At 48.1% G+C, this 18,020-nt stretch overlaps 1 protein-coding gene across 2 annotated transcripts in view; it reads left to right on the top strand.

Moving 5' to 3' along the window:
- The window catches only part of LOC309889563 (transcription factor RFX3-like), a gene marked incomplete at both ends in the record, with an annotated part of 145,340 nt that overhangs the window by 10,146 nt on the left and 117,174 nt on the right, over positions 1-18,020 (top strand). For both annotated transcript variants that reach the window (XM_082782427.1, XM_082782426.1), the window contains one exon: positions 17,551-17,648. In XM_082782427.1, the coding sequence (XP_082638553.1) occupies positions 17,551-17,648 (98 nt within the window). The remainder of the gene's footprint in view (positions 1-17,550; positions 17,649-18,020) is intronic.

Below are 18,020 nucleotides of genomic sequence, written 5' to 3'. Positions count from 1 at the left end.
GGGAAAAGGATCGTCAGAAGCTGACGAGGAGTGGGCATGGCCAGCAATAACGGCGGCAGATTTAAACGCAGTCTAACCGCCACCAGTAATTACTTGCCGAGAGGCCATCGGCTCCGAGCGAGCGCATTCCACAGCGGAGTGGGGGGTGGCGGCGTAAAGGGTTTTTTCCTGAGACGGGGAAGCCCCGGGGGGAGCGCAGAGACCTGCCGAGGGCTGGGAGCTCACGCGAGAGCGGCCGTCAAAGCGTGGGCGGGGCCAGCAGTAACTGCGTCCACTCCCCCATAAGCAGCCCCTAGGGAGCGAGGGTGGCTAGGAGCATGGTGAACAGATCGGGCAAACAGGGCGTGGCATGTCAGTTTGTGAAGAGGGTGACTGACCGGAGGGTGCCCTGTGAGGTAGGGGTGTTCCACTGGCTGAGCAGGAGATGCCAAGTACACCTCTCACCCAGATCTCCACAGGCCAAGGACATGCACCTTACCTGATCCTCAAGGCAGAATGGTGGGCATACTTGTCTCAGGGCAAAGGCTGTGGCTCTGGTGGTGCGGTGTGCATCATCTACCCCAGTGGTGGCTGATGCCTCCACCCAGACACAGCTACTGAGGCTACAGTGCAGATTTCTGACTGCTGGAAATGCCTAGATCTTTCCCCAGGGGCAGGGACAGGTGGCAGACATGCCTGCAAAAGGTGTGCCCACATGGAGGACCTCCTGCACCAGGTGGCTGAGCTGCAGGAGGCAGTGAGAAGGCTGCGTAGCATCAGGGAGGCTGTGGAGGAGTTAGACAGCTGGATCCTAGCACAGTCTGCAGGGGACCCACAGCCCATGGCCAAACAGCCCGAAACTCCCCCGCTGACACTCAGAGAAGGGAGGGAGGCCAATAACACTGGAGGCGGTGGGGTGGTGCTGTACGTAAAGGCGGGGCTGGACCGTGTGGAGCTTGCAGTTGGCAATGGCAAAGTTGAGAGCCTCTGGGTAAGGACTAAGGGGCAAACAAATAAAGGGGATGTTGTCATGGGAGTCTATTACAGACCACCTGGCCAGGATGACAACACCGATGAATTATTCTTTGAGGAACTAAGAGATACCTCAAGATCAACTGCCCTTGTCCTTATGAGGGACTTCAACTTGGCAGACATAAGAAGGTTCAGGAGATTCTTAAAGCACCTCGTTGATAACTTCTTGGTGCAGGTGCTAAGGGAGCCAACTAGGAAAGGTGCCCTCCTAGATCTGTTGCTGGAGAACAGAGAGGGTCTTGTGGGGGATGTGGCAATTGGAGGCTGTCTCGGTCATAGTGACCATGAAGCGGTTGAGTTTAAAGTTTTTGGTGGCAGGAGGAAAACTGCCACCAAAACTTCAGCCCTGGATATGGGGAGAGCAGACTTCAGGCTACTAAGGGAAATAGTTAGCAAGGTCCCCTGGGAAACTGCTTTTGAAGGTGTCGGCGTCCATCAGTGCTGGTCAGTCTTTAAGCACTGCCTCCTAAAAGCACAGGATCAGGCAATTCCAAAATATCAGAAGTCAAGCAGGCGGGGCAGAAGACCGGCTTGACTGACCAGGCTTACCTGAAAGGAAGTTGTGGGGAGCTGGGGGTCAGCCTCTTCTCGCAGACAACCAGCAATAGGACTAGGGGAAATGGCCTCAAGGTGCTCCAGGGGAGGTTTAGGTTGGAAACGAGGAGAAAATTCTTCTCAGAAAGAGTAGTCAAGCATTGGAACAGGTTGCCCAGGGAAGCGGTGGACTCACCGTCCCTGGGGGTGTTCAAGGAAAGGTTGGACGTGGTGCTTAGGGACATGGTTTAGTGGATGATATTGGTGGTAGGGGGATGGTTGGACCACGATCTTGAAGGTCTTTTCCAACCTTAATGATTCTATGATTCTATGAAAAAGAAAGTGTGTGGTCACCAGAAGCGAGGTTGGGTGACATGGGAGGAGTATAGAGATGCTGTTCACCATCTTAGAGAGAAAATTTGGGTGGTGAAAGGTCAATTTTAGTTGAAGTTGGCCAGTACTGTGGGGGACAATAAAAAGGGCTTTTCTAAATTATATTAAAAGCAAAAGGAGGACCAGAGAAAACATTGGTCCGTTACTTGATGAGGATGGTCCTGGTTTCGGCTAGGATAGAGTTAATTTTCCTCCTTGTAGCTGGTAGGGTGCTATGTTTTAGCATTTAGGATGAGAATAATAGTGATAACACGCTGATGTTTTAGTTGTTGCAGAGCAGTGCTTACACTAAGCCAAGGACTTTTCAGCTTCTCACTCTGTCCTGCCAGTGGGCAGGCTGAGGGTGCATCAGGAGCTGTGAGGGGACAGAACCAGGACAGCTGACCCAAACTGGCAGGGGTATTCCATACCATATGATGTCATTGAACAATTAAGGTGGTGGGGGGGGGGGGGCGGGGGGGAGGGCACGACACCGCTGTTTGGGTGTCAGTCAGTGGGTGGTGAGCAATTGCATTGTACATCACTTGCTTTGAACATATTATTATTAATATTATCATCATTATTGTTATTATTTCTCTTTCTTTTCTGTCCTAATAAATTGACTATATCTGAACCCACCAGCTTTTACTTTGTTTCCCGATTTTCTCCCCCATCCCACTCGTAGCAGGGGGGTGAACAAATGGCTGTGTGGTGCTTAGCTGCCTGCCGGGTTAAACCACATCAGTCACCCCACAAATAGGGATGTATATAGGGATGTATATAAAGCAGAGGCATTTAATGCCTTCTTCACCTCTGTCTTCAACGCTGATGATGGTGCCCTTTCCCTGCAGCAGCCCATACAGTGCTGTGCTCTGCACTTGTAGCTAGAACAGCAGTGGTATCACACCAGTGTTGTGTCTGCTGCTGAGCAGTGCTGGCACAGCATCAGAGCTCTCTCTAACCCTCCTCGGGGGTGGGCAAAAATGTGAGAAAGAAACATCACCAGGACAGCTGACCTAAACCAACCAAAGGGATATTCCATACCATATGATGTCACACCCAGCAATAAAAGGTGGAAAAAGGAAGAAAAGGAGAGGGGTGGGTTCTCGTTACGAAAATGTCTGTCCTCCTGAACACCGGCTACGTGCGTTGAGGCCCTGCTTCAAGGACGTGGTCAAGCATTGCTCGTTGGTGGGAAGTAGAGAGTAATTTATTTCCTTTGCACTTCCACACACCCTTTGCTTGTTTGTTTTTGCCCTTTGCCCAACGTGGGGCTCAGGGGTTGAGATAACAGTAGAATTAATTAAAACGCTTACGACTAACACACTTACTTGCTAGACACCATGTTCTGTTTCCTGTTAATATTTTCCTGTTTGACCATATCTCATGTAATCTGTGCCATGTTCTCCCTTCTCCTCTATATCCCATCGGAGAGCATGCTAAAATCTGTGTTCTTTTTTTTTTTTTTTTTTAGTTTGTTGTGCTGTAAAGCACTGGCCTTGAGTTTAATCTGGCATTTAGACCCTGCGTTGTTATAATTTTGGTCTCTTTTAGAGAATATTCAGAATTACACCGCCTTCCTTTCCTCATCTGGAAGTCAGTTTATGAATAATATCAGGAATTGTACCTCCTTCTTCTTTCCCAGGGGGCTAATTATAACATTTTTTGAGTACTTTGAGTAGCCATGTGTAATCAATATACTCTTATTGCTAAGTCTGCATAATGTGTTTCCTCTTCTCTCTAAGGTTAATCAATTAGTTAGAAATCTCACCAAGGAATTTGCCCCAAGACAGTGTGGTGGCGGGTGGCAAGGTGTGAGGGAGGATATGGGCAGGTATCTGTCACGGTTGTCTCCTCGGATAGTTTTGAACTTCACTCCTGAACAAGTGCGAAATCCTAAAAACCTGACGGAATGCTTGCAAGTCATATGCCCTGACCCTGACAATGCCAGAGAATGACAGCTTACAGCACTGTGTTGGGTTCTGTCTTACGCCTATCAGGCAGCAATTAACACTACCCAGCACCCTCCATGGGAGGAGAAGGTCTCTGAATCTGATGACCAGATAACACACACTGTGGCTAACCCAGAGGACCAACCATCTATGGTATAAGTTGCCCCCATAGTCAAGACAAAACAATGGAAGCGGAGGTCAGCTCGTTTAGTAAGGGAAGAAGCTCCTCCTAAGAAGGAGGGAGAAGGGGAAAAGGCAGGCACCTCTAAAGCAGAGCCATCACAAAAACAGCAGGAAGAAGAGATGGAAATCATAAATGAATCAGAAACCACCCAATCCCTATCCCTGAGTGAGTTGCGAGAAATACGAAAGGATTTCAGTTGACACCCAGGTGAGCACATCCTCACCTGGCTGCTTCGAAGCTGGGACACTGGGGCCAGTAGCCAGGAACTAGAAGGCAAGGAAGCCAAGCAGCTGGGATCCCTCTCTAGAGAAAGGGTCATTGACAGAGTAATTGGGAGAGAGGCACAGGTTCTCAGCCTCTGGAGGCGACTCCTGGCAGGTGTGAAAGAAAGGTATCCCCATGTCGTGGTTTAACCCGGCTGGCAGCTAAACACCACGCAGCCGTTCGCTCACCCTCCCCCCTCCCTCTCTGGGATGGGGGAGAGAAATGGAAAGTGAAGCCCGTGAGTTGAGATAAAGACAGTTTAATAAGACAGGAAAATAATAATAATAATAATAATAATACAATGATGATAATAATACTACTAATAATAATATGTACAAACAAGTGATGCACAATGCAATTGCTCACCACCCGCTGACCGATGCCCAGCTTAACCCCGAGCAGTCCGGCCCCCTCCCCCGGCTAGCCACCCCTATATATTGTTTAGCATGACGTCAGATGGTATGGAATACCCCTTTGGCTAATTCGGGTCACCTGTCCTGGGTCTGTCCCCTCCCAGCTCTTACTGCACCCCCAGCCTGCCTGTTGGCAGGACAGAGCAAAAGGCTGAGATGTCCTTGGCTTGGTATAAGCACTGCTCTGCAACAATTAAAACATCGGGGTGTTATCAGCACTCTTCTCATCCTAAGCCAAAACACAGCATTCCACCAGCTACTAGGAAGAAAATTAATTCTGTTCTAACTGAAACCAGGACATCTATCCACCCCTTATTCCATACCATTTATGTCATGCTCAGGTTACACTCTTTTCCATACATTCTAATTAGTCACCTAGAGTAGTCATGGTAGTGATAACATACAGTATTATATAGTAATTAACATGGTACAATTCAGTTCATGGGCTATTCTCACCCAGTATTAAATCTCCTTGAGGTACACACCGGACCTCTCCGTTCTTTTGCATCACCCACCAAGTGTATCCAGGTCCCTGAGCGAAAACAATTCCACGAATGGGTTTGCCTTTTCCTGAGGCAGGAGTAGCCCAGACTGTTTTACCCAGCATATTTCTTACATGCACTACAGGAACTTTATCCCCTTCTACAGTACGTAACAGGTTTGATTGGGCAGGTCCAGCTCGGTTGGCAGATCCCCTAGTATTGACTAGCCAGGTGGCCTTTGCCAAATGCGTATCCCAGTTTTTGAATGTCCCAGTGCCCATTGCTTTCAATGTAGTCTTTAACAGTCCATTGTATCGTTCAACTTTCCCGGAGGCTGGTGCATGATAGGGGATGTGATACACCCACTCAATACCATGTTCTTTGGCCCAGGTGTCTATAAGGTTGTTTCGGAAATGAGTTCCATTGTCTGACTCTATTCTTTCTGGGGTACCATGTCGCCATAGGACTTGCTTTTCAAGGCCCAGGATAGTGTTCCGGGCGGTGGCATGAGGCACAGGATATGTTTCCAGCCATCCGGTGGTTGTTTCCACCATTGTAAGTACGTGGCGCTTGCCATTGCGAGTTTGAGGGAGTGTGATGTAATCAATCTGCCAGGCCTCTCCATATTTATATTTCAGCCATCGTCCTCCATACCAAAGAGGCTTTGACCGTTTGGCTTGCTTGATTGCAGCGCATGTTTCACAGTCATGAATAACCTGTGCTATAGCGTCCATGGTCAGGTCCACCCCTCGATCACGAGCCCATCTGTATGTTGCATCTCTACCTTGATGGCCTGAGGTGTCATGGGCCCATCGAGCTATAAATAATTCACCTTTATGCTGCCAATCCAGGTCCACCTGAGCTACTTCAATCTTAGCAGCCTGATCCACCTGCTGGTTGTTCTGATGTTCTTCAGTAGCCCGATTCTTGGGCACAGGAGCATCTACGTGACGTACTTTCACAGCCAGGTTCTCTACCCGAGCAGCAATATCTTGCCACAATGCAGCAGCCCAGATGGGTTTGCCCCTACGCTGCCAGTTGTTTTGCTTCCATTGCTGTAACCATCCCCACAGGGCATTTGCTACCATCCATGAATCGGTGTAGAGATAGAGAACTGGCCATTTTTCTCGTTCAGCAATGTCTAAAGCCAGCTGAATGGCCTTCACTTCTGCAAACTGACTCGATTCACCTTCTCCCTCAGCAGCTTCTGCAACTCGTCGTGTAGGACTCCATACAGCAGCCTTCCATCTCTGATGCTTCCCCACAATACGACAGGACCCATCAGTGAACAGGGCATATTTCTTTTCATTTTCTGGTAACTGGTTGTACAGTGGGGCTTCTTCAGCACGACCCACCTCCTCCTCTGATGATATCCCAAAGTATTTACCTTCTGGCCAGTCCATAATCACTTCCAATATTCCTGGGCGACTGGGGTTTCCTATTCGAGCCCGCTGAGTAATCAGTGAAACCCACTTGCTCCATGTAGCATCAGTTGTATGATGCGTAGAAGAGACCCTTCCCTTGAATATCCAGCCTAGTACCGGCAATCGGGGTGCTAGGAGGAGCTGCGCTTCAGTACCGACCACCTCCGAAGCAGATCGAACTCCTTCATATGCTGCCAATATCTCCTTTTCAGTTGGAGTATAGCGGGCCTCAGACCCTCTGTATCCCCGACTCCAAAACCCCAGGGGCCGACCTCGAGTTTCCCCAGGTTCTTTCTGACAGAGGCTCCAGGTGGGGCCGTTCTCCCCGGCTGCAGTGTAGAGCACATTCTTTACATCTGGTCCTGTTCGAACTGGCCCAAGGGCTACTGCATGGACTATTTCCTGCTTAATTTGTTCAAAGGCTTGTCGTTGTTCAGGGCCCCATTCAAACTCATTCTTCTTACGGGTTACTTGGTAGAGCGGGTTTACAATCAGACTGTAATTTGGGATGTGCATTCTCCAAAACCCCACAACACCTAGGAAAGTCTGTGTTTCTTTTTTGCTAGTTGGTGGAGACATAGCTGTTATTTTGTTGATCACATCCATTGGGATTTGACGACGTCCATCTTGCCATTTTATTCCTAAAAACTGGATCTCTCGTGCAGGTCCTTTGACTTTATTTTGTTTTATGGCAAAACCGGCTTTCAGAAGGATTTGGACAAATTTCTTCCCTTTCTCGAAAACTTCCTCTGCTGTGTCACCCCACACAATAATGTCATCGATGTACTGCAGGTGTTCAGGAGCTTCCCCCTGCTCCAGTGCAGACTGGATCAGTCCATGGCAAATGGTAGGGCTGTGTTTCCACCCCTGGGGCAGTCGATTCCAAGTATATTGGACTCCCCTCCAAGTGAAAGCAAACTGTGGCCTGCACTCTGCTGCTAGAGGGATGGAGAAAAATGCATTAGCGATATCAATTGTGGCGTACCACTTGGCTGCCTTCGATTCAAGTTCGTACTGAAGTTCCAGCATGTCCGGCACTGCAGCACTCAGTGGTGGCGTGACTTTGTTCAGGCCACGATAGTCCACTGTTAGTCTCCACTCGCCATTAGACTTTCGCACTGGCCATATGGGACTATTGAAAGGTGAATGAGTCTTGCTGATCACTCCTTGGCTCTCCAATTGACGAATTAGCTTATGGATGGGAATCAGGGAGTCTCGGTTAGTGCGATATTGCCGCCGGTGCACAGTTGTGGTAGCGATTGGCACTTGCTGTTCTTCGACCCTCAGCAACCCCACAACAGAGGGGTCCTCTGAGAGACCAGGCAAGGTAGATAATTGTTTAATGCCCTCTGTCTCTAAGGCAGCTATACCAAAAGCCCACCGGAACCCTTTTGGGTCCTTGCAATATCCTCTTCTGAGATAGTCTATGCCAAGGATACATGGAGCATCCGGGCCAGTCACAATACGGTGCTTTTCCCACTCATTCCCAGTCAGACTCACTTCAGCCTCCAATACAGTCAACTGCTGAGATCCCCCTGTCACTCCACAAATACAGATGGGCTCTGGTCCTTTATAGCTCGATGGCATTATAGTGCATTGTGCACCGGTGTCTACTAAAGCCTTATACTTCTGTGCGTCTGATGTGCCAGGCCATCGAATCCACACAGTCCAATAAACTCGATTATCCCTTTCTTCCCCCTGGCTGGAGGCAGGGCCTCCCTAATCCTGGTCGGAATCTTCTTCGTTTCTGTGTTTGAAGGACTGTCTGCTGGAAGTTGGAGCAGCAAACTTTTCAGAGAACCCCTTTTTCCTGATTGTTTTCTTTTGCAACTCACGTACCCGTGCCTCTAGGGTCACGGTAGATTTTCCATCCCATTTTCTCATGTCCTCTCCATGGTCTCGTAAGTAAAACCACAGGGTGGCATGGGGTGAGTACCCACCATATCGTCTTCCTTGTGTGGATGAACGACTACCCCTGATAGCTGAGACACTGCTCTGTACAGGTACGGAGGAGAATGATCTCTCTTCAAGTTGGTGAACCTTTTCAGAAAGTTTCTCCACAGTGTTCTCTTTTGGTCGGTGGACACTGGTTGGTTCAGGTGGGGATGAAGATAGATTCTCTTTAAGTTGGTGGAACTCTTCAGAATGTTTCTCCACAGCTGAGACGCAGGCCTGTAAGGAAGAGGAGAGACTTTCTTCGTACTGCCGGAGTTGTTTAGCCACTTCATCCACTGTGGGTTCCTCATCCTCTTTCCAGGCCATTATTGCCAATGAGCTGGCATATGATGATGGTGCACTCCGTACAAACTTCCGCCACATGGGTCGCGTACACCTGACTTCATCTGGATCTTTGGATGTTTGTCTGAGGTCTGGATCCTCATAAATCACTTCCCGTACGGCTAATTCCCTCAGGTACTGGATTCCCTTCTCCATAGTGGTCCACTTGCCTGGTAGACATAAAAGTTCTTCCTTGAAGGGATACCTTTCCCTCACAGCTGAGAGGAGACGCCTCCAGAGGCTGTGAGATTGTGCTCCATCTGCAATTGCTTTGTCAATGCCTGCATCTCTAGCAAGGGATCCCAGTCGCTTGGCTTCCCTGCCGTCTAATTCCACACAATTGGCTCCAGAGTCCCAGCATCGGAGCAGCCAGGTGACAAGCTGCTCACCTATACAACGACCAAAATCTTTTCGCACATCTCGTAACTCACGCTCGTTTAGGCTTCGGGTAGTTACTGTTGATTTTTCGGCATCCTCATCTTCCTCCTCCTGAACCCTTGATGGCCCAGCGTCGTCGTCGTCTCCGTCGTCTCTATACCTAGATTTGGCAGAAGACTCTCTGCGTTCTAAACGACCTGAATCTCTATACCATTTTTTCACCTTCTCTACAGGGGCAGCATGCACTGCTACTGCTCGTTTCTCTGACCTTGTTACAGGGTCTGCCACAGAGGTTGGAATACCCTCCGCAGGGTCAACTTGTACTGCTACAGCTCGTTTCTCTGACCTTGTTATAGGGTCTGCCACAGAGGTTGGAATACCCTCTGCAGGGTCAACTTGCACTGGTACAGCTCGTTTCTCTGACCCAGCTACAAGAGCTGGAGCGGCTGCAGGAGCTGGAGCAGCTGCAGGAAAAGGAGCTGGAGCAGCTGCAGGAGCTGGAACTGGAGCGGCTGCAGGAGCTTGAACTGGAGCAGCTGCAGGAACTGGAGCTGGAGCGGCTGCAGGAGCTGGAACTGGAGCAGCTGCAGAGTCCACTGTAGGGGTCACAGTGACCGTTGGATCTGTCACGGGACTTGGAGTGGCCACAGGGTCTGTCACTAAGTTGATAGCAGTATCCATGGCAGCTCGATAGGCATGAGCCAGGCTCCAGCATGTTACGATGATGTGTGTTACTTTGGAGCTTCCCGAATCGCGACACCTTTTTTTCAAGCATTCTGCCAGTTTTTGAGGATTTTGCACTTGTTCAGGGGTGAATTTCCAAAACACTGGGGGTGCCAACTGCTCTAGATGCCTGCCCATATCCTCCCATACTCCCTGCCACCCACAACTATACTGCCTCCGGGCAGATCTCCGGATGAGCTTCCTAAGTAGTTGTTTAACTTTAAGCAGAACCTGAAGTGCATTCAGGAGGCAGAACAACAGGACTATGCTGGTCTGAGTATCCCAAGGATATTCAATATCTTGGAGAGCTATTGTAATAAACTCGGAGGATAAGAGGGTGGTGAAGGAGGAAGGGAGAGTGATCAAGGAGGGTACAGGGGTGGTGAAGGAGAAAGGGAGAGTGATCAAGTAAGAAAAATTATCTTCCCCTTTCCCCTCCACAGATTGACTCCCTAATGAAAAAAGGCAACAGATACAATTGCTAATAGTTTCCAAAATACAGTTTCCAAAGTATAGAATCGAAGATGTTACTGAGTACAAATACCAGGTTAGAGTCATGGCCAGATATTTCATCATCTCATAAGCCACTGATACAACACACAGTACCATAATGATCTGAAACCAGGGCCCGGAGAGGATAAACAACATGACAGAGAGCACATACGGAAAATAACGTGCTATAATACTCAATTTGGAAAACAGGCGCAGCAGAGTTGAGATTAAAGCAATCAGCATTATGACAAGTGACCATTAAGCAGGTCTAATACTTACACCAATTTTAGTTTAACACACTCTGGTCAGATCTGCCCTTATCTCAACCTTTCGAGTCCCACGTTGGGCGCCAAAAAGACTGTCGTGGTTTAACCCGGCTGGCAGCTAAACACCACGCAGCCGTTCGCTCACCCTCCCCCCTCCCTCTCTGGGACGGGGGAGAGAAATGGAAAGTGAAGCCCATGAGTTGAGATAAAGACAGTTTAATAAGACAGGAAAATAATAATAATAATAATAATAATAATACAATGATGATAATAATACTACTACTAATAATATGTACAAACAAGTGATGCACAATGCAATTGCTCACCACCCGCTGACCGATGCCCAGCCTAACCCCGAGCAGTCCGGCCCCCTCCCCCGGCTAGCCACCCCTATATATTGTTTAGCATGACGTCAGATGGTATGGAATACCCCTTTGGCTAGTTCGGGTCACCTGTCCCGGGTCTGTCCCCTCCCAGCTCTTACTGCACCCCCAGCCTGCCTGTTGGCAGGACAGAGCAAAAGGCTGAGATGTCCTTGGCTTGGTATAAGCACTGCTCTGCAACAATTAAAACATCGGGGTGTTATCAGCACTCTTCTCATCCTAAGCCAAAACACAGCATTCCACCAGCTACTAGGAAGAAAATTAATTCTGTTCTAACTGAAACCAGGACACCCCACAAGGAAGATATTCTATATCAAATAGGCAATTGGACCGCCATGGAGAAAGGTCTCCAGCACCTGTGGGAATTAGCTGTGCTGGAGATGGTTTATAGTGATTTGGACAATGCCCAGACACCTACAGATCCCGATGAAGTCCAGTGGACAACATCCATGTGGCATAGGTTTGTGCAGGGTGCACCATCATCACATGCTAGTACGCTGGCAGCAATTAATTGGGATGAGGGGATGGGACCAGCTCTGTCCTGACAGCTTCAAAAATATGAAGACAATCTCTCTGTTCCACTACGGGCCTGCATCTTGTCTATGGAGAAACTGTCCCAAAGGCTCCACTACCTCGTAGAACAATCATCTCCCTCCTCGCCCAGATGGAGTAACATTTCAGTCATTAAGAATTGGTATTTTCCTGCTCAAGGAAGAGTACCAAGGACACACACCATGTGGCACCTTGTGGTCTTATCTGCGTGACCACAGGAAAGATATGAGGAAGTGGGATGGTGAACCTACCTCAATCCTAGCAGCTGGAGTACATGAACTGCAAGGAAACACAGCAGCAAAAAGGGGGTCTCCTAGGAAAAATGCTGCTCTGTCTTCTGTTGGGCAGTTCCCCAGAGGCAGTAGAAGGCCTGATGTAATTCTTGACCCTGATGAAGATCTTCGCATCTGCAAGAATTAAGTGGCAGACACTCCAATCAGGACTAGAGGGGCCCTGCCTCTGGCCAGGTAAAGGAGAGGGATAACCTTGTAGGGTTCTGGAGCATGCATGTTCCAGGCTATAGTCAGCTTGGGAGTCCTCTATATCAAGTGACTCAAAAGAGGAACTATTTTGAGTGGGGCCCCGAGCAACAAAAGGCCTTTGAACAAATCAAACAAGAACTAGCTCGTGCAGTAGCCCTTGGGCCTGTTTGTACAAGACCAGCTGTGCAGAACATACTTTACACTGCAGCTGGGGAGCATGGCCTCACCTGGAGCCTCTGGCAGAAGACCCCAGGAGAAGCTCGAGGTCGACCTCTGGGGTTCTGGAGCCAGGGCTATCGAGGATCAGAAGCCAATTACACCCCAACTGAAAAGGAGATACTAACAGCATATGAGGGGGCTTTGAGCTGCTTCAGAAGTTGTTGGTACAGAAGCACAGCTCGTCTTGGCACCACGGCTACCTGTGTTACATTGGATGTTCAAAGGGAAAATTCCCACTACACACCATGCAACTGATGCTACGTGGAGTAACTGGATAGCATTAATTATGCAGTGGCCCAAATGGGGAAACGCAACCACCCAGGAATCCTGGAAGAGACCATGGACTGGCCGGAAGGCAGAGATTTTGGAGTATTGATCGAAGATGTAACTCATGGGAAAGAGGCACCACCATACAATGAGTTGCCAGAAGACAGAAAGCAGTATGTGTTGTTCACTGATGGATCCTGTTGCGTGATAGGGAGCCATTGGAAATGGAAAGCTGCTGTGTGGAGTCCCACATGACAAGTTGTGGAGGCCATGGAAGGGGAAGGTGAGTCGAGTCAGTATGCAGAAGTGAAAGCCATACAACTGGCCCTAGAAATTGCTGAAAGAGAAAAGTGGCCAGTACTGTATCTCTATGCTGACTCATGGATGGTGGCAAATGCCCTGTGGGGGTGGTTACAGCAATGGAAACAGAGCAACTGGCAGCACGGAGGTAAACCTATCTGGGCTGCTACCCTGTGGTAAGATATTGCTGCCTGCATAGAAAACCTGGCTGTAAAGGTACGTCATGTAGATGCCTGCATGCCCATGAGTCGTGCCACTGGAGAGCATCAGAACAACGAAGAGGTAGATCGAGCTTCAGAAAGAGAAGAGGCTCAGGTGGACCTGGACTGGGGATGTAAAGGTGAGCTGTTTGTAGCTCAATGGGCCCATGAAACATCAGGACATCTGGGGAGGGATACCACGTACAGATGTGCTCGTGATTGAGGCATGGACCTGACCATTGATGATGGCCCTGGGACCCCAGGTGCCCTGAGTTGCAGGACCATGATTATGGGAACAATAAATTCCCAAACCTATGTGGGATTTGCTGTTCCAGCTGGATGTATGCAAGTCTCTGGGGCCCAATGGGATTCATCCCAGGATACTCAAAGAGCTGGCTGATGTCATCGCAAAACCTTTCTCGATTACTTTTCAACAGTCTTGGGAATCTGGAGAGGCCCCTGTTGAATGGAAGCTGGCAAACATTGTTCCAGTTTTCAAGGGCAAGAAAGAAGACCCTGGTAATTACAGGCCTGTCAGTTGTAATCTTTTTGGATTTCAGCAGAGCTTTCAATACTGTTTCTCACAGTATCCTTCTGGACAAAATGTCCAGCATTCAGCTTGATAAAAACAATATGATGTGTCAACAATTCTCTTTATTTTTAATTAAAGTTTATTAAAATTAACTTAGTCCTTTCTCCAGATCATTTATAAAAAAAATAAAGAAAATTATTTTCAATTCTCTTAAAGTTAATTTTAAAATTTAATTTATTAAATCAAAATTTAAAAAAATAATGCATTAAATTAAAAAATTAAAAATTTCAAAAAATAACTTTCTCTTAATGTTATTTTTTTTTCCTCTTAAACTCCTTCATATTTTTTATTCTACTGAACAAAATGTCCAGCATACAGCTAGATAAAAACATAATAAGTTGGGTGAATAATTGGCTGACGGGTAGGTCTCAAAGGGATAAGGTAAATGGGGTTACATCAGGCTGGCAGCCGGTCACCAGTGGGGTCCCCCAGGGCTCCATTTTAGGGCCAGTTAAATGTGTGAATACAAAAAGGAGGACCAGAGAAAACATAGGTCCGCTACTTGATGGGGATGGTCACCTCACAAACAAGGACATAGGCAAAGCAGAGACGTTTAATGCCTTCTTTGCCTCTGTCTTCGATGCCGATGATGGGTTTCGAGACCCTGGGTGCCCTGAGTTGGAAGACCGTGACGGTGGGAATGATAAACTCCCAACCGACCCTGAACGTGTGCGGGATTTGCTACTCCACCTGGATCCATACAAGTCCATGGGTCTGGATGGGATTCATCCCAGGGTATTCAAAGAGCTGACTGACGTCATCGCAGGACCTCTCTCAATTATTTTTCAACGGTCTTGGGAATCTGGAGAGGTCCCAGTAGACTGGAAGCTGGCAAATGTTGTGCCAATTTTCAAGAAGGGCAAGAAAGAAGACCCTGGTAACTACAGGCCTGTCAGTCTCACGTCAGTGCCTGGTAAAATTATGGAGAAGATTATCCTGGGAGTTACTGAAGCACACCTGGGGGACAGCGCAGTCATAGGTCACAGCCAGAATGGGTTCACGAGGGGTAGGTCCTGTTTAACAAATTTGATTTCCTTTTATGATAAGATCACCCATCTAGTCCATCAAGGGAAACCAGCTGATGTGATCTTTTTGGACTTCAGCAAGGCTTTTGACACAGTTTCCCATAGGATCCTACTGGACAAAATGTCCAGCATAGAACTGGACAAAAACATCATGCGATGGGTGAGCAATTGGCTTATGGTTAGGGCTCAAAGGGTTATGGTAAATGAGGCTACATCAGTCTGGCGATGTTTTCAGTAAATTTTCTGATGATACTAAACTGGGAAGCGTTGCTTACTCTGTTGAGGGTGGAAAGGCCTTGCAGAGAGATCTGGACAGACTGGAGAGCTGGGCAATCACCAACCACATGAAGTTTAACAAGAGCAAGTGCCTTGTCCTGCACCTGGGAAGGGGCAACCCTGGCTATATGCACAGGCTGGGTGACAAGATGCTGGACAGCAGCCCCACAGAGAGGGATTTGAAGGTTTTCGTTGATAGCAAGTTTAATATGAAACAGCAGTGTGCCCTGGCAGCCAGGAGGGCCAACCGTATCCTGAGGTGCATCAAGCATGGCATCGCTAGTTGGTCGAGGGAAGCGCATTACTTCAGGCTCCCCAGGGACATAGTCACGGCACCAAGCCTGTTGGAGTTTAATAAGTGTTTGGACTATGCTCTCAGTCACATGGTCTGAATTTTTGCCTAGACCTGTGTGGAGCCAGGAGTTAGACTCGATGATCCTTGTGGGTCCCTTCCATCTCAGGATATTCTATGGTTCTATATTCTATTCTATAGTTAACAACTGGCTGGATGGCCAGGCCCAAAGATTGGTGTTGAATGGAGTGAAATCCAGCTGGTGACCAGTCACTAGTGGTGTTCCCCAGGTGTCAGTGTTCACAGAATCACAGAATGGCCGAGGTTGGAAGGGACCTCTGACGAGGTCTAGTCCAACCCCCCTGCTGAGCCAGATCACCCAGAGCACATTGCGCAGGATGGCATCCAGGCAGGTTTTGAATATCTCCAGAGAAGGAGACTCCACAACCTCTCTGGGCAACCTGTTCCAGTGCTCTGTCACCCTCACAGTAAAGAAGTGCCCCCTCATATTCAGATGGAACCTCCTGTGCTTCCGTTTGTGCCCGTTGGCTCTCATCCTGTTGCTAGGTACAACTGAAAAGAGACTGGCTCCATCCTCTTGACACCCTCCCTTCAGACATTTATATACATTGATGAGGTCTCATCAATGGCCCACCTCTTTCAGCCTGTCCTCGTACAAGAGGTGCTCCAGTCCTCTAATCATCTTAGTAGCCCTCCTCTGAACTCGCTCTAGTAGTTATATGTAGCTCTAGTATCTCTAGTAGCTCTATGTTCCTCTTGTACTGGGGAGCCCTGAACTGGTCCCCCACAAGCAGTGGCCTCTGCCAGATCACGTGCTCCACCATGGGCTCCTCTCCACCAGGTCTGGCCTTGAGTCTGCTCCTGTGGGGGCTCTCCATGGGCCACAGCCTCCTTCAGGCCACATCCACCTACTCCACTGTCGGCTACTCCATGGGCTGCAGTGCATAGATCTGCTCCGCCATAGTACACCATGGGTTGCAGGGGGACAACCTGCTTCACCATGGTCCTCTTCACAGGCCATAGGGCAACTTCTGCTTCAGAACCTGGAGCACCTCCTCCCCCTCCTTCTTCACTGACCTTGGTGTCTGCCTCATTGTTTCTCTCCCATTTTTTTCCGCTCCTCTCTCCCAGCTGCTGTTGCATAGCTGTTTTTTCCTTTTCTTCAATCTGCTCTCACAGAGGCGCAACCAGAGTTGTTCATGTCTCACCTCTGGCCAGCAGCAGGTCCCTTTTCGAGCTGGCTGAAACTGGCTCTTATCTAACATGGGGCAGCTCCTGGGCTCTTCTCACAGAGGCCATCCCTGCAGCCCCCTGCTACCAAGTCTTTGCCATGTTGTCGTGGTTCCACTCGAGTGGGCAGCCACTCCCACAGCAACTGGGAGAGTGAGAGGAGTGAGGACCATGGTGAAGCAGGATGTCCCCCTGCAGCCCATGGAGTACCACAGGCTGCAGGGGACTTCTGCTCCGGCGCCTGGAGCACCTCTCCCCCTCCTTCTTCACTGACCTTGGCACCTGCAAGGCCGTTCCTCACTCCTCTCACTCTCCCAGCTGCTGTGTGGCGCAGCGTTTTTTTCCCTGTCTTAAATATGCTCTCACAGAGGCGCAAAACAACATTGCTTATTGGCTCGGCTCTGGTCAGCAGTGGGGCCCTTACCAAACATGGGGCAGCTTCTAGATCCTTCTCACAGAAACCACCCCTATGGCCCCCTGCTACCAAAACCTTGCCACGTAAACACATGTAAGCCAAATACACACACTTGAAAAGTCTTATTCAAAGTGTTGTGTTTTCTTCAGAATTCAGGTTTTTATATTCATTCTTCCTTAGGTTAACAATGAAGTTTAGACTTTCCTTTTGAAGTATATGAGTTAATAGTGGAGAAGAACAAGTAGGAAAAATTGCTGTTGGACAGAATTTAATAGACTCTTCTAGGATTACACTGAAATTTTTAGGACCTATTCTGACAAGGGCATGTGTCTCCAATGTTAGTACTCCACTTTCCATATTACAGAATTGCAGCACAATGCTGCCTTCTGTGTTATTTAGGAATTGTGAGAACAGGTATATTCCATGACTCTGGATTGTTTAGAAGCTATTAGATGCACTGAAGCACTAGTCAGTCATTTTTTATAAGGTAAACTAACCTATATTTCTGGTGTTTGCGTTTACAGATACAGCAAGTACAGACTGTGCAACCAGTACAGCATATCTACCCACCCCAGATTCAGTACGTGGAGGGAAGTGACACAGTCTACACAAATGGAGCTATGTAAGTTGGTTATTGATCAAATTTATAATGTTTACTGAAATATGAATTTAAATGCACATTCTTTTAATGACGTCATATGGACTACCGTATTTTAAGTAGCAAAGTCAAATTATGAGCCCTGAGATGTTGCAATTCACATATAATAGAACAAATATAGTTTTTCCTTTTTTTTTTCTAAAGAAAAGTATTTCCAGTCCTTTGTTTCATGTTTGAACTTCAACCTAAATATGACATAGCATAGAAGAAAAAATGTTGCTACTTGTAGATCTTAAATGACATTCAGTGTATATTTGCATAAAGTAATGAAAAGCGTAGTAAGCTTTGTTTACCTCGGATTGTATCATTCTCTGTGGAATGGAATGGAATGGAATG

This window comes from Aythya marila (genome assembly GCF_965140915.1).
Source record: "Aythya marila genome assembly, chromosome: W".
NCBI classification, from domain to species: domain Eukaryota; kingdom Metazoa; phylum Chordata; class Aves; order Anseriformes; family Anatidae; genus Aythya; species Aythya marila.
Note: the sequence above shows the minus strand (reverse complement) of the source record. Positions and strands in the feature narration are given on the sequence as shown.